Source organism: Accipiter gentilis, chromosome 2 (genome assembly GCF_929443795.1).
Source record: "Accipiter gentilis chromosome 2, bAccGen1.1, whole genome shotgun sequence".
Lineage (NCBI taxonomy): Eukaryota > Metazoa > Chordata > Aves > Accipitriformes > Accipitridae > Astur > Astur gentilis.
This window is the reverse complement of record NC_064881.1, coordinates 40,705,945-40,723,476: the sequence shown is the minus strand read 5'-3', so window position 1 is coordinate 40,723,476 and position 17,532 is coordinate 40,705,945. Positions and strand designations below refer to the sequence as shown.

At 41.5% G+C, this 17,532-nt stretch overlaps 1 protein-coding gene across 1 annotated transcript in view; it reads right to left on the bottom strand.

Annotated features, from left to right (window-relative positions):
• The window catches only part of DEPTOR (DEP domain containing MTOR interacting protein), a 77,870-nt gene that overhangs the window by 11,723 nt on the left and 48,615 nt on the right, over nt 1–17,532 (bottom strand). The window contains exons 6-9 of the mRNA XM_049824834.1: nt 13,449–13,634; nt 12,682–12,816; nt 9,500–9,570; nt 8,729–8,833 (exon numbers count right to left, since the gene is read on the bottom strand). Of these exons, the coding sequence (XP_049680791.1) occupies nt 8,729–8,833; nt 9,500–9,570; nt 12,682–12,816; nt 13,449–13,634 (497 nt within the window). The remainder of the gene's footprint in view (nt 1–8,728; nt 8,834–9,499; nt 9,571–12,681; nt 12,817–13,448; nt 13,635–17,532) is intronic.

The window sequence follows — 17,532 nt, the reverse complement described above, 5'->3', positions numbered from 1 at the left end:
CAGCTGAAACCAAGACTGCTTTCTCTCCTTCTGAATGGCTACAGCTGTAAGACTTCAGAAACAATCAAGAAAACACTTTCCTAAATGCAGGGTGTTCAGCTATCCGGGTTATCCTGCCATAAAACACCATTTACTCAAAAAGAATTTTTAAATCTACTTTTTATTAAAATAATGTGACTAAATAAAAAAAAAAACACAACCACTGACCTCCAATTATGAACCTGCGAACAAATTTTTTTTCTGAATTGTACTTGCTGTTGATGAGAAGGAGCCAATGTACAGACACAAGTATAGTAGGTCGCTTGTTACCCAACAGCATTTTAGGTGGCTGGCCTACAAACAAGTTCGATTCTAATGTCACCTAAACTGCTGTGAATGCAGAAAAAGGAACTCTGAGGTATTATGAAACTTTCTGTATTTGCATAAGCTTTCAGTTGTAAAAAAAAAAAATATCATTTTATTGCCCAGTAAAACTCTCTCTCTGTTAAGAGTCTTTAGAAAAAATCACACCGAGTTATTGGAAATCTAATACTGTTCTGCAGGCCAAAATTCAGGTCTGGGATAAGCAAGTAAAACCTAGCTACACCTGTGTCCTACAAGTTTGGGAGAGGGGCGTGGGGGGGAGGAAATTCACTGTTAAAGGTGAAATTTATACTCAGAAAAGCTAAACTAACTCCTTTTATATTTTACATAGGAATTCCCACTGCCTTAATTACTTTCTCCATAGTGACTACCATGGACCCTGTCATTCAAAAACAGGACTGAAAATCAGAAAAAGAATTTTTCTGTTTTCTTTTGTGCGTGCAGTTTGCAGTTTACATCCTGCTGGAGTGACGTTTGAGCACTGCACTGCCCGTCTGCATGAAAGTGGATCTTTTCTATACTTCAGGGGGGTGACTTTTCACACGCAGAGTTTTGATGTCTTTATCATGTAATAGTCCCTGATAGCCACAGCAAGCACCTAGTCTCTAGTCCAGTATAAAGCTGTCTGGGTTTTTTTAGGTGATTTTATGTTCACTGACTCAGAAGAACAGAAGCCCATAGTCCATTGAAGGAAGTGCAGTCCCGCACCCCATCGACTTGGTGGTGACTGTGCACTCAGAGGCATCTTTACAAGGGTGGATTTCACTTAACCATCCAAAACAACTTCAATAGAAGCACTGTGGCCTCAGAAGAGATGTCTTCAAAACAAACTGATCCTTAAACAACTCTGTGGGGAAAGAAGCAAGGCAAACAAAGGAAACAAGCAGAAAAATGGAGATCTACCAAAAGAAGTAGGAACATAGGGTGAATTTCTGGCATGTCTGAAGAAGACAGGAGCTTTATCATGGCTTTAAAGTGGCGTACTTAGAGTCTAATGATTTATTAGTGGAAAACAGAGCAAAACAGAGGATAATTTTGGTAAAGATTAGCAGAGACTGGAATATGGTAGCATTGGAAATAGAAAGTCTCTACCTCCAGAACAGTTACAACCTGGGCGGGGATGGCAGGTGGTATGTCACAAAGAAAGTATTTGGGATTAATACAAACACAAATTTCTCATCAGGAAGGGGAAGACGATGGCTTAGAAAGAGGGCAGTTGTACAAACTGAAGTCTGAAACTCAGTGGAGCCTGTGACAGTGTAGTATTGCTGCATGGGAGTTGGTAGGTCCAGTCTGTAAATTTGGATCTACATGTTGCTCTGAGACTGGGAACCCTAGACCATACACTGGGAACCACGGCCCCACAAAACACAAGGAAATTTAAGCAAACCTAGAGTTTTTTTCATTTGTACTGGTACCAAAATGGATCTACTCATCGAATGTTTTGATTATGTTTGATAATACGTCAGCTTTGTTGGCATTTTCCATCTATTTAAACCCAAACTACTATACCTATGTATTCTGGTAGGGAAACAGTCAGCGTAGTTGCATAGAGGGTTTGTGACAGGGTAAAGAAGAGAATCCAAATCCAAATTGTGTCTTCCATGTGACCACCATGGGGCAGGTTCAACCAGCAGGCCAGTGGTACAGTGTCTCAGAGACAGTCTCCTGACACTCAGAGAAGTCCAACAATGATAGGGCTTCTACGATGGAAGAGGAATAAAACAGATTGAGTAGCTGGTACAGCAAAGGGGCAGAAGAGAGACTGATTAGCAGCTCATACCACGCTGCACCAGGATTCCCAATGATGAGGAGAAAGGAGGACTGCTGAGAAAACATTTAATTATTTCAATCAGCCTAAAGACACTGTGCTAATGCAAAGGATGATCAAGGACATAAGGACTCTGTTGTTGCACTTGTAATGAAAGCAAAGAAAAGATTTGCCAAACCTTGTCTCCTTTTGGCAACCAGGCAAAGTTCTGGCAGTGAAACACAATGTAGCTCCCAAAATCACATTTTCCTTCAGTAAGAGAAGCCCCTAGTTTGGTGAGAGGGCTGAATTCAGAAAACTCTCAGACAAGAGGAGATGGATGTAATGCAGTTTGCTGCCCAGTACTCACAGAACTATGTTACTATGATAATTTTGATGGCAACAATCCCAGTATAGTTAGAGTAACAGGGTTTTAGGATAGAAAAGTGGTAGCAGGACTCTCTAAAAAATCTGGGAACTACTCACTGAGGTTAATTAAACACACCCCCTGGAAATGGAAACTTTGGGACAGTTACGGAGGCATCACCACAGCTCACCAGCAAACTCCTTGAGCAAATGATGACCATAGACCAAAAAGAGAAGGCAGACAGAGTAGGAACACCCAGGCACAGATTCATGCATCTATCGGGAAAGTACGGTGAGTGCTATACATGCTGCTAAACAGTTGTCAAGGACAACCAACCACTAATCCATTTTTCAAGTTCAATGGCAGAGCTGAGTATTTTCACATTCACAAATATTTGATCTCTTCCAACTTCTGTTGAATCATCATGCCAGAAACTAACAGCTGCCTTACTAAATTTTTCTTTAGAGTCTTTTAGAAAGATTTCTACTAAAGATCAAATGAAAAAAAATTGCATCCAAACTTGACCATTATGTTCTTACTATGCTCTTAACATACGTCCTAATGTGACAACCCCTCTTCTCAAGCATGACTTACAAGATGTTCAAGGCTAATGGCTACCCTACTCAGCTCACTCTCTCCAATTTCTGTGACGGATAGTAGCACATAAAATCTGAGGTTCTGGTTACAGCTGCATAAAGTGAAAGATGGAGCTAAAATTTGTTTGAATTTTCTTTGGTTTTGCAAAACCAGAGTTGATTTTATGGTAAAATATCAAATCTGATTTCTTTAAATTGGATTTCTCTAAAGTCATAGGTGCTTGAATACAGCTTCCACATTTCTATGGAGGAGAATGGACCTTTACGTTATAGTTTATAAATAAATACTATCAGAAAATGAGGCACTCATGAAGACATGTTTGAAACGCATATACACATTTATATTCAAGCCCTACAGTAGTGTCATTCATTGCACGCAGGGCTATGCACGTTTAACTCTGCTGCTTCTCTATTTATGGACAAGCTATGAAAGCAGTTTGTCAGCAGCTTTTTTTGAGTGTTCACATTACCAAATACATTCATTCTGAATTCACTCTAATATAATTATCAAATTCACCAGCAAGCTGATAACACAGCTAAAGGAAAATACCAACCTGCCTCAGTGTTTTCATGCTGTAATTGAAAACAGATGGCAACTTGTGTAATTTATGCTTTTCTACAATCAGTAACATGTTGGTATAAGATAAGAATTCTAAGACTGAATTGCATCTGCTTCAACAACACCATATGCTAGTGCAGAGTATAAATATTTATCCAAACCTACTTCATCTTCTCATTTAAAGCTCAGCCACATGAGATAGTGAAAGTACCCTTCGGAAACCTTCAATTAGCACTGAAGCATCTCCCTGGTGCTTTAAAGAGTTAGAGTCCCAGCACCAAACACTGAGGTATCTTCCCTTCCTAAGCTTCATGGAGAGGGTTAAATGGAGGCATGTTCGTTGTGCCTTATTTATACAATATAAATCCCAGTCTTCAAGCTCCCACTAGGCTACCTTTATAAAGAAATTTCTCATTTATGATGTCCAAGCTTCTCTACTTTTCCCACTATCTTGTAAAACACTGGAGACTGGCCACAGCCATAAATGGGGTATTTTTTCCTGGGGGAATAATTATTTAATTGGGGGGCGGGGGGGGGGGGGGGGGGCGGATTTTTAGACTGGTTTATCTTGCCTGTCAAACAGTTAAGCAATCCCTAGGTTTGAGGTCAGATTGGCAAGGACCATGGAATGGGCTTTGCATTTCTCTGCAGCATGGGGTACATTCAACCTCCTGAGAATCTCACAGTTCAAATTTCTTCCTATTGCAAGAATCTAAGGCATTGGCAATTTCTTTGACATCACATGTTTTGGTGTTGGTTTTCCCCCAACTTGGCACCTTATAATGCATAGCTTTTAGTTCTTTATGTTACAAGCCTGTAATATTTTGTGACTGTGGCAGTATTTGGACTTTTTGGACTAATCTGATAGTACCTATGTTCCTTTGATTGCAGGGAGACTGAGCCTGATGACCTCGATGAACCTGACAGCAATCTGCTCCATGACACAGTGGCTACTCAACTACACTTGAGATTTGGCTCTTATTCTGCTAGTGAGATCACTTGAAAACCTAGACCTGAAATAATAATTTGTGAATGCAGAAGACAATGGCACAGGCAGAAAATTTATGAGGCTGACCTCCTCCCTGCACCAGCCTTTAAAGATCAGGAGAGCAGAACCACGCTGAAATGGTCCTGGCTGTAAACTGTAATCCCCAAGCAGAGCTCAAAACAGAAGGGGTTGGTACTAGTGACTATACATGGTCCCCAAACTCCCTGCTACTAACTGAAATGAAGAAGAACTAGAGTAGGATAAAAAAGCTCTAGTGGCCATTGGCAATTCTAGTATAAATACTAATTTGCTCAAAATCAGTTTAAGGAATCAGATATTCTTTAGCATTCCTCAAAGGTTAGAGCTGGGCACTGATTTCTCCAGCCAAAGCAAAGAACAGATAATCAGCAAAATGAGTAATTAATCTGTCTCTTTCACAAGCCTCACACTAAGCTAGGTCTGCTTGTTTTGTCACACTCTGTTGCAGCGACGTCACACTAAATAACAACATGTAATGCATAATTTAAGTCACCAGTTTGAAGTCAAGCTATGTAACTTTTCAAAGAATACTTGCACCTTAAAAACAGAAATTAACTTACAGAATAAAACACTGAAAAAAGGGGAAAAAGAGTTTTCCTGACAACAACTGGCAATATTTAGCAGTGTCATCTGCAGAGACCTGAATTTTGCAGCCAGTCAATACTGAATATTAAAGCAACCTGGAAACTTCAAAATCCTGCTCTTCCTGTCTATCGCTGCTGACGACAGCAGACAGCAAAACAGAGCTGCAAATAACTTACAAGTACGCATCGCAACACTGACTCCTTTCACTGCCCCGCGCCGCCTCCAGCTCCCACTTGTTAATGTGCTTACAGCAACCACGCTCTTCACAACGCTGTCACAGGCAACCGCACTTCAACAAATGATGTCTAAAAATACTTTAATAAAGCTAATAGACAAGATATTTATTAAATTATTTGCTCAGCTTCATACTTGAAACCTCAGACTGGAAATGGTAATCCTATTTACCAGCCCCAGAAGAGGTATCAAGACTTAAAGCCAAAAAAATGTAACACCCTCTCACGCCTCTTCAGCAGACCATGCTAGCAGCGATTTTCTCAGAATTAAATTGTCTGAAAATTCCCCCAGAAGAGGATGTCACGTATAAGGACGTGGCAAGCGCTGCCATGCAGAGGTGCACGTGTGTTGCGGAGACCCGCGCATCCCAGCCACCCAGCGCCGTGCCCACCGCAGAGCCGCTGTGTGCGGTCAGAGCTCCGTCCCAAGCTCATTGAGATTTCTACTCAGACCCCCAATTCACAGCGCTCTGGAGCAGGCCAGGAGCCCAGCCAAGGTCAAACTGAAAGCCACCACAAAGTCCTTCAGGTAGGTTGAGCCTGTAATGTTTACTGCTATATGTAATACACGGGAGAGTTTTAAGTGCACAGGCTGACGTCCGACAACGAGATTGTAGGCAGCAGTCCTTTCTCAACAGTTTGTCCAGCCTAATGCAGAGCAGGACTACAGCGCTTTCCAAGAGAGATAAGTGTAAAATCACAAGCTTTACAAAGACACTTCCAAAAACGACTACACTGGATACATCTCCTTAGGAGGAAAACCCCTGCTGCTACTGCCAAGAACTTTCCTACAAACTGCAACGCCAAGTCTTGGCTCTTCTTCAAATTCTTGCCCTTTTCATCATAGCCAACTTTCCTTGTTAGCGCTTCTTTGGTGTAGCACTCAGAGCAACACTGGCAGACAAAAGCCTCTTGCGCCAGCCCACCACAAGTTACCAGGCCCAATAGTCTATTTTCAAAGTGCTCCTCCTCTAGCTTCCACAGAGGGGAAGGTTTATTTTCAAGGAGCTGTCATCTAAAGCCTGTCATGCAATTCCTTTAAAATCGCCAGATTGAAGAGTTCTGTAAACAGATGGATTAAGTGACATAGATTTTTAAAAATTTCAAATACTGCACTATAATTTACATACCTATTGCCATGGGAACACCTCAACAAACCCCCTTAGTTTCAAATAAAACTGGCGTTTCTTCACCAGGGGCTAAAGGTATTCAGCATTTCTGAAAATGGGGTGCCAATTTTGGTGTCTAAACAGGCACTCATCTAGTACATAGCCATAATGTTTTATGTGCAATTCTGCTCTGAAAAGCGATTTTATATAAAGATAGCACCTTTGCAAATAATCAGATCTGTCCTTTGTGCAAATTCAAGGCAATATATTCCAGCTTTACTGTCTAAAATACTGTTTGCTCCCCTCAGGACAGTAAACTGTTTTACATTCTTATGTCTTGAATGGTTCAGGCAAACCTCTGTAACCCCCTCAGAGTACATGAGTGCATGGAGAGCATAAATGGAAGATATGAGGACATAATTTGGTACATAAAACCAGTTTCAGAGGTGAACTATGAAAGAACCCAGCTTAATTGAAACATCCTAGTGTCTAGTCACAGGGCTGCCAGCATGAAACCAAAAGTAAAAACAAACCAAAGGCCCACTATATTCAGCTCTAAGCTGCTGAGTGCAGAAGTGCAATCTCTAAGATTATACATATGACACCACAGTTATTTTTACAAGTCAGGTTTCAGAATAGATCTATTTTATTGCTAGCTGCTATATTCAGAGAGTAAAAAATGCTGTAAAGTACTAAACTCCCAAGTTCAGGATCTAGAACATACATGTGAATAAATGAATTATTACTCAATTTAAGTCCCTTAAATTTTAGGCAGGATTGCCATTTGAAAACGATACTCTTCATATAAAAAATGTAACTGTATATTATATTGAGGTATTGTATAAAACATAAAAAATTCCAGCTCCCTCAGGAATCAAGCTGTTTGCCAGCAGGATGCGTCAGGGTGCTGCGTGCACCAACAGGCTCTGCAGCTGCCATTCCCCCTCCCAGGAGTTTTGCCTGCCCATGCTCAAAAAAAGTAAATGTTTCAAAGACAGTACCTTCTTCAAAGTTTCATCTGAAAAAAAAAAAAAAAGCAGCACCCGGAGAGGAGAAACCCCTGTAGTGCATTTGCTAAGGAGGGTGCCATGGCAGGTCTGGCACCGCGCGATGGGCAGGATGCGGATCCCAGGAGTTACGGGTGGGTGTGAATATACGGGCAAGAGGCAGCTGGGGTGAGTGTGATGGAAAAGGGAGATGAATTAGAAGGCAGAACAAAATTTGTGGCAAACTGGGCTGCATGTGGCATACATCTGAAGCCTTCATCTGTGGTGTTATCATACAATAAAGCATGACATAAACTGATAATTTAATCTTTGTGTCTGGCCCAGCTTGGACATTGGAGTAGGTGTAGCAGCTAGTTTCCCTTTCTCGCTTTTATCTATACTTGGCATAATGCTTTTTTTTATTTTTCCCACTATACAAGACAGTGATTTATCCACAGATATATGCAGGATGTGATCCAAACCTACAGGTAAGTCAATGGGCTCTGCATTAGCAGTACAAAAGCCTTCACATGGAATTTGTATTTATTTATTCTTAAATCACATATGAAACTATTTCAACTCTTTATGAAATATGAAAGTGTCATAAATTTTTCTTTCCAAAACATATTGAATCTTAACTGTTTTACAGTGAACAACAGGTTATGCTAGCTTCACTTTCAATAGGTATGTCTGACTTTGCCTCTTCCTACATAGGCAAAGTCCAGAAGCTGCATACCAGCAACCACATAAATTGCAAAGAAAAGAGGGAAGCTAAAATTGTGCAGAAATGGAAAAAGGTGAAAATAAAAAAAAAACCAAACCAAACCAAAACACCACCATCACCAAACCCACCTAACCAACACAAAAAAAACCCCTAAACAAAACAAAAAAAGGAAAGGATCAAGAAAGCAAATTGGAGAGGATAAACGAGTTTCACGTGGAAAAGGGACTTGAAGAATCTCAAAGACAGAAGAAAAGAAACAGGAGAGGGGTAAAAGGCAGCAGAACTCACTGTGCGCAAACGCCTGAAACTGAAACAAAGATCTCAACTGTGGAAACAAAACCACCCCTCCCTCCCCAAACACAGGCAGCCCAAGACCTTCACTGAGCAGCACAAGTACCCCTGGTAAATCATCCCCTTTTGAAAACCCACCTTCATCCCAGCCGCGGCTGCCGGCCCGCTGGGGTCCACGGCCTGGATGTGGCAGGGCTTGCTCCCCCGCACCACAAAGCCCCAGCCTACCGCGTCGCCGACAATCTGGAAAGAGAAAAGAAGGACGTGATCACCGTCAAGCAGCTCCAGGAAATTCAAGGGGCTAACATCTAAATGGTGCAAGACATAATTTCAACATCTCTATACTTCCAACACATAGTAAAGGGCATTGTATACAGGCTGCTATATCACTCATGGGAAAGGCTCTATCCACGTGATTCCTCTTGCTTTTAATGAACTTTTTTTGTTGAACTAGGAGGCTGTAAAAAGCAATGCTTCCAATGACTAGGTTCAAAAATATCTTTACAGAAAAGCTTTCTCTAACAGTTAATATGAATCAAAATTTCTGTCCCATCATAGTCTAGAAAGACCTAAGTAGGAAACTTCCATTTGAGTAGGTAATCCACTCCTGCAGAGCAAGTATTACCAGGACCACAAAGGCTAGATGAGTTTGTATAATACAAATGTTATTGGCTTTATGTAATTTTACACTCCATTTAAGTCAGCAGTACTACATTGGCATAAAGACAGGATAAACAAGTGCAGAATCAGACCTGAAATGTGTGGAAGTACTGATAACGGAGTGTGGGATTTTAAAGTACAAAACTTTGCAAATGCAAATAAGGTCTAATTATTCCATCAGAAAATGGCTGTTTGGATTACCTTATGCATACAACATGCAGAAAATAAAGAAAAATACTGGAGACATACCGTAAAAGTTTTTCTTACATATGGGGCTCCAGGCATCAAGAGCTCATCAGCAGTCACGGACCTCTTTAATACTGTGGAGATACATAAATGAATACTCAATATAAACATTCCTCTGGAGTTCCTCCTAATAAATAAAATACAGTGTTGGGATACAACATCTTTTTGGTCCCACTTCCCATACAGTCTTTCAGTTCCTGCAGACTTACTTGAAATTAGTAAAAGGGCCAAGGAAAAGGCAACAGAATAACTCCAAGTACAAATGATAAGAGCTTTGGAAAATCAGGGCATTTAGCCAACAGACTTTGTTGTCTGCAATCAAGATCCACTAAACACTCTCACAAACATCAGAAGTGGCTGTTCCTGGGTCCACTGTTGAAGCCAGTGACCAACCTACCTGACATGGAGCACCTTTTCTTCCCAGCTTGCTCTGTGCATGTTGGGTGCTTTCTGCTATTTCATGAGCCAGGTTTGAACCACAGAACTGAGTAATAAGAAAATTCTGCTTGAGTCAGGAATTATCCCAACAAAAAGATTTCTGCAATTGTAGGCACAGACGTCTAACCTCATCTTATCCAGGGACAACCTAGGTAACCTAGAGCTGGCTGGGATTTTAGATGAAAGGAAACACCAGTGAGTTTCTGCAGGTGATTCCGCATTGCCTTGCTATGCATTGGGATAATTTTCCCCTGAACAAAGTAAATGTAAAGTTCTGCCAAATCAAATCGATACCATTCTGTGTACCATTTTTCATCTGTCTATAAATGCTTCACAAGATGGAGTACAATAGAAAGATATATGTTGTTCACCATATTTGCCTGCTTCACCTCTAATGTTATGGCTGCTTTTCTTTCAGTGATAAAAAATTTTGATGATGTCTGCCTTTTCAGTCACAGGTGGAAGATTAAAATTTCCCACAGATGGTATGTATTCAAAGACATTAACGAGTTTCTTAATGACATTCATGGGAGCAGGGAGAATTCTAGCATACAAACCAATATGCATTTTTTTTACTTTCCCATGGATTCTGACAAACTGCCATTTAGCCAGCTTCACACTTTGCAGAGCATGCCTCATCAACGTAAAAAACCTGAATAATTATGCTCATCCAACAAGTCAGAATCAGGTAAATCATCCACGCAGGACTCCCTTGTGTGCGTGCCTCCCTTCATTATACCTCCAGAAATTTTTTTTGTTTGATGATTGTTTTTCTATATGACTGCTTAGGTCATGACCTGGGGTTTTTTTAAGTGTTTGCCTGCAAGAAAACTCATCTGACAATAAATATACCTCTGCCTTGTGTTTATCAGCACACAGTTCAACAACATGCTCTGGGTCTGGATAGCAGAAAACTGTTTGTGAAAAAGATCACTTTATAGTCCAGCAGAGGATTAAGAATTCCTCACGTTTACATCTGATAACCTGATGTTAACCTAAGCAAGATGATGTGTGGATCTGTACTTGCCCTATGGGAGAAATTACCTTACATTGCTGGTAATTGTATAATTCTTAAAAATAAGTCTGTTTATAAGCCCATTGCTGTCTTCTTTCAAATATGAGCCTGTTAAAGCTATTCAGAGTTTGAAAACTAGTCCTAAGGGAGAATTTCTTTTAAAAAAATAAAGAATTTATGCAAGGGCAACATCAGCCTATCCTTTTTCTTCCAGTGTTGTGTAACCGGCTCCATTAAAATAAACTTGTTCTCACTATTCATGGGTTGACACTTCATATATAATCAGAACCATAAATGAACAGAATAGTCGGCATAGTTCAGGTAATACACACATTTATGGACAGTGCATGAATGCTGGTTTTTTTGTCCCAGCAAATTTTCCAGGATGTAATTAATGATGTGCTGGGGCTAAAGAGCTCCTCATACAAAATCTATCAGACCGCTTCTGGGAAGTATACGTGAGAGAGATTCTGCAAAAATGTGACACCGTGGCACTCTTTGTATAGGGGCAAACCCATTGCATATAGGGGTAAACACATTGGAAGGTGGTGCTGAATGCCCCACAGCAACGTACTCCGAAGATGCAATGACCACCAGCACTGAGAACATTCCCCCAGGCTGGACAGCAAGTCTGATATAGGGGGTTATGGCTGCTGGGCATGCAATCCTACTGAGTCCTTCCATACTGAGCCTCATACTGAATTCCCAGCAGAGCCTAAGGAGACGGAAGGAAATGTGCTAAACGGAGAGAGAAAGAAAATATCCCCATAACTATGCCTCTCTGATGGCCACTCTGCACAGCAGGAATGAAACGCACTTTAGCTCACTCATCTCCAGAGTAAATTGCCAATGTTTTGAACAGGATTCATACAGAGCTTGAGGCACTCTCTAGTAATCACTTCAAATGCCAGCATCCCTTTGAAAGCAAAGCTTACACATATCCTCTGAAGCCTTCCCCTATTGCAAAACACTCCCCACACCATTGGCAGAGACCCGGTAAGTTTGAAATAATAAGGAGCACAAAGGGCAGCAGTGACTCTGCTTTGAAATTCAGGGCCGTTTCTGAGGGAAACAGAGAGGCTGAAACAATATCTATCCTGGTCTGTTTTCCCCTTCTCAGACGTACAGTAAGAAACAATTTTAAGTGAACTGTGGAAGAATGGGTGTGTTTAACCTTCCGGTGTGAGATAGGAAATCCTTTCAAAAGGAAAATAAGCTTCAACACTACTTTTACCTTCCTAAACAGACCAGTGTAAGACCTAAACAAATGAAAATGTTGAAATGGTCCCTGACAGGCTGAAACAATGCTGCCTCTTTTTTAGAGGCTGCTGTTTTCTGAGTTGTGTTATTTCATGGCAACTCAACCAGCCACTGGATAGTTAAACTTTCCTCTGACTTGCACCAAAGGAATGTCTCTAGGAGGAGATTTGAATCGGTTCAGAGCTTGGCAATGAAGAGGCAAATCTGGGCCTCTGACTGCATGTCCTCCTACGAGATAAACTGTAGCTCAAACCACAATTATGGGCTTGATGCAGAGACTATTGGAGGCAGACGTCTGGCTTGTGTTCAGCAGGACTTCAGGCTAGAAGATAATAGTCCCTTCTAGCCTACAAAACCTGTGACGCTGTGAATTTTTAATGTATCCTTGAAAAGATAAACTTAGATGCGACGCTAGGCATTCTTCCTGTTGCCTTCTCCCCAAACAGATGTTTGCGCCCTGGCTGGTGCTCACCAGATTTAGGGTTGCAGAGCACAGGGGGACTGCTGCTGAGCGTTGGGCTACTGCTGAAGTACCCACTGCTGCCACAGCTACTCATGCTGCTCCTCCGTACTGCTGACACGATCTTTATCTCCTTGGTGGGACTCACTGCAAACAGAGAGAAAATACAGAAAGGGAACCGCTATCAATTATTAAACCCATTTCCCTGGTTTCTTTAAAACAATAGCAATAAGCCATGCTTTCGTCAACAACACTGGGAAGGGGTTAGTGTGTTCTACACAGTTAGAAGAGTCACTGCATGAGTATAATGCTGTAGCTAATACGATGGCTGAACTGCTCCCATTGCAGTATCTTCTCAGAGGCATTTCAATGTAGGGAAGTAAGTTTTTCCAGTTTTACTTCACATTTAGTTTTTCAGTTCTTACTAGATGCTGCTGTACAGCAAATGCTGCAGGACCCCTTCCCCTCACTTTTAATCTTCTCAAAAACTCCATATAGTATATATGACAAATTATGTTGGGCCTGGGGGATTTTAACCAGTCCTGTTTGCTCATGGACACCGAATTTTGATCAGGATCTGAAATGCTATCGATACAGATACAAAACTACCCCAGGTCACTAAAGATTTGGTTGAGTGAATGGACAATCTCTACGAACAGGCACACATGATAACAAGCCCTGCTTTTTTTCAGACAAATACTGGAAGCCTTTGTCCAAAGAAGGATTTTTTAACATCCCATGGAGTTGCTCTACAGACAGCAGTACAGTTGATGAGTCACCTGAGAGAAAACTGGTGTGTTTTCTGTTGTCATGGTTTTGCTTGCGCAGGCAAAATGGGCTGTCATGGCTTTCTGGCATCAAGCGAGATTTCTCGGTGAGGAGCTCCATTAATCGTCGCCGCCGGCGGAAATTCATTCTGCACTGGTAGAGCAAGTTGCTGTCCATAAAGTGGTGCTTGTTGGACACTAGGAAAAGAAATGGATAGAAAGTCTATGCCTTGTAGGACTGAAATCAGAGCATACCTACCTGCAGTGTATGCACTGCACACCTTGGTATAAGGAAGCAACACTGTGAGCTCTCACCTCCCCTCTGCAGACTCAGAAAAAGGAGGACAGTGGTCAGCTTCATGCAGGTAGCTTCAATATACACGCTTTTATAGCATCGATAACAATGTAGGAACCTTAGTGTCCACTGCTGAGGGGAATCTTTTACATTACCTTGATTAATGACAAGCACTTCTTATTGTAAAGTGGAAATGGAAGTATTTTATCTTTCTGTGACAGGTTGCATAATAGTCCATCTCCACACATGCTTCCTCTGTATGCCGTTTGCTGCTGCTGGTCACTACAAATCAGGCTTAGCTCCTTACATTGAGATTTTGTAAATTCATCAGTCTAGGGTAGCCCCTGGGAGCTCTGACTGACTACCTTGTTTGGAGCTACAGGGCAGCAAAGAATCAAGACTTGTGTATTTCCTCTGCCTTGTTCACCACAGACACTGTGTCCCAGACACTTCCTGCAGGCCCCTTCCCCCACTTCACACGGATATGCAAGGTTTGGGAACAGGCACCCTGCCAAAAATCATTTCTTACATAATGAGCAGAAGTCTTAATTACAACCTGAAAGCAAATCCCTGGTTGCTGGTGTCAGAGCAAAAGAGCCGAGCCTACCCGCAGACTGCAGCATCACCATAACGTCTGTGTGTTCGCTGCCACTGACGCTGCATCTTAATAGCAATGAAAAATGCAGCAGTTAGATGGAGCTCTGTGCCAGGTCCCAAAAGTGCTCTGACTCCTTCAAGGCTTGGTCGCAGGAAAGCCCTCTGGCGTACTCCCTGTATTAGCATTGCAGCACCTTAAACAGCTGCAGTAGATGTTTTGGCTGCGTTTTCTCCATCTTCACCTAGCTCCCGCGATCACGTTCCACAGAAATGACTTCCCACAGTTGACCTTTTCCATGAAGGATCTAGATTCTGGATTTACCTAGTTTACAAATTGCATGTCTTCCAATATTGAAACATAAGAACTGGTGGATTATATGTATTTATATGTAAAGTGTAAACAACAACATAGATATGCACTCAGAGGTCAGTCAAGTCTTTGAGTACATGACTCAGTCATTTGGCCTCAGCCTCCTACTACAGACACTGAACTTTTGCCTTGCTCTTTGCTCTGCCCAACATGTGGGGTCCAAAGGCAGCAGAGCCCAAGGTGCTACACCAGATCCAAAGCCTGGAGCGCTGCTGGCCTGCTTTCCCTTCGTCCTCATATCCCCAGAACACTCTTTCTTGCTCTCATCCCTTCTTAATACCTCCGTGTGTCTCAGACTGCTCTCCATGAGCCCTACAGAAGTACATCACATACATGGTAGCCTTGCAAAAAAGGCTGTATTTAGACATAAACTGCCATCTGATGCTTGTGAGCTGAAGGAATAGCCTCAAGGAGGAAAAAGCCCAGTCACCTTTTCGAGTATATTCATGCCAGGGATGTCAAGTCATGCAGACAATAAAGAAGATGGCAGTCCTAGACGTGATCCTCAGGGCACAGCCCTCCATACGGATACAGAAAATGCCATATGGGATCAGACCATATGTCTGTCTTGCAAAGAATAATGTCTCTTGCCTGCTTGGGCCACTGCCAGAGAGGGGACACTGTCTGTACAAATGGACTTCTGCCTTTGGGACACAAGGAATAATCAGAACACAGGAGCTTTCTGAACTGCCCGTGTTTGTGCACGAGCTGCCATGCAGACCGTCTGCCTGAGTCCCACAGCATGGCATAGGCTGTAAGGCATTTCTTAGAGTTTTGAAAAAAGGTAGAGTTTTAAAACTCTACTTTTTCATGAATAAAGCAGAAGGGTCATGCTAGTCAGCCAAACTGTGACGTTTCAAGTACCATCTACACAAAAGACCCCTGTTACCTAGATTGCCTGGTTCTGTTGAAGAGCTTCAGAAAAGCCAGTGACACTTGGCTTTTCTCTGCTTCATTTTGGTGCTGAACCTGTTGTTTCTTCAAATCAGCCATATGCATACTCCATGAGCAAAAAGGCTTTGGTACACAAAGTATAGCATTGCAAGCCGTTCGTTACTGTGTTCTGACACGTTAATTATTGCAGGCTCACACTGCTGCTGTGCTCCTCATTTTGGACACATATAGTATGCAATACTATTAAACAACACTTACTAACAATTACTATTTTTGAAGAACGGAAATAAAGGAGGAGAGATTTGGAGACTTGCCCACATCCACAAAAGGATTTGCTATCAGAGGCAGAGTTAGTATGTAGGTGTTTGCAGCTACCAGTCTCATTTTCATATCACTAACACAATAAGTAAAAGTAGCAATAGCTGCAATATCCTACCACATTATTAGAATAACCTGAAAAAAATCCTTTTTTTTTTTTTTTATGACATCTTAAACAGTTCCCTGAAACTTAAAAAGATAAGCTCTTCTTATTCAGCACGCTACTGGGATTCATAGAATCATAGAATGGTTTGGGTTGGAAGGGATCTTAAGATCATCTAGTTCCAGCCCCCCTCCACTAGACCAGGTTGCTCAAAGCCCCATCCAACCTGGCCTTGAACACTTCCAGGGATGGGGCATCCACAACCTCTCTGGGCAACCTGTTCCAGTGCCTCACCACCCTCACAGTGAAGAACTGCTTCCTTACTTCTAATCTAAATCTACCCTCTCTCAGTTTAAAGCCATTACCTCTTGTCCTATCACTACATGCCCTTGTAAAAAGTCCCTCTCCGGCTTTCTTGTAGGCCCCCTTTAGGTACTGGAAAGCTGCTATAAGGTCTCCCTGGAGCTTTCTCTTCTCCAGGCTAAACAACCCGAACTCTCTCAGCCTGTCTTCATAGGAGAGGTGCCCCAGCCCCCCGATCATCTTTGTGGCCTTCCTCTGGACTTGCTCCAAGAGGTCCATAATCTTAAATGAAATATTCCCTTGGAAGTAGAATTACTGTTGCCAACCATTTGCAATATAAGAAATATCAGTGTGGTTTCTGATTCAAGTTAAGTATTATGGCACTACAGTTTTTAATTAAAACTATTCTGTTCGTGTCATTAACTGAAGTGCTCTGACAGTTCAGAAATTATGATAATCAGAGAAAACACACACTCATGTTGCAGACATCGTAAAGTACTGAAATTCTACAATAATTACTGACCATGAAACTAGATAATGTAAATTTTTTTTATGCCAAGATACTGAACATATTTTAGAATAAGAATACTTGTTTTGACCAAAATATTGTAATATTTATATACTTACAAGAGCAAAGCTTAGGTCTTATACTGAAGTAATTCATCCCCGCTGTAACTATTTCAGTCCATGGAAGGGTAAATTTTTATACAATAAATGAATACAAGTGGAAAAGGTTAAGACCAGTGACTGTATGTTGTAGAATATTTGTATATGATTTACACAACAAAGGATTTGTAGCCAGAATGTTTATGACAAGTAGCACCAGTACAGAATCTGGAGTGCTCATTGGTTTTCATAGTTTAATTCCTCATATCTACTGACAGTTCACATTTCATGTGACAGTGTTAGAATAACAGCCTGCATCCTCAGTTTGAGCAAATAACATATTTGTAGCACCGTGTAACTTTTTGCACATTTAAGAGGAAGCTAAAAAACCAAACAGAAGTAGTTAGTTAAGACTGCCTTGTTGTACATACATCATCAAATGAAGTATCGCACCAAAATTATTGGTGTGCCCCGTGGGGCTTTTTTTTTTTTAAATCATCTGACATATTCATGATTTGGGATGAAATGTCCATGCTGTGACTCTGCCTAGGGATAAGTGTATCTGGAACCATGTGGAAAAAGGGATTTCCAGACGGTGGATCAGAAGGAA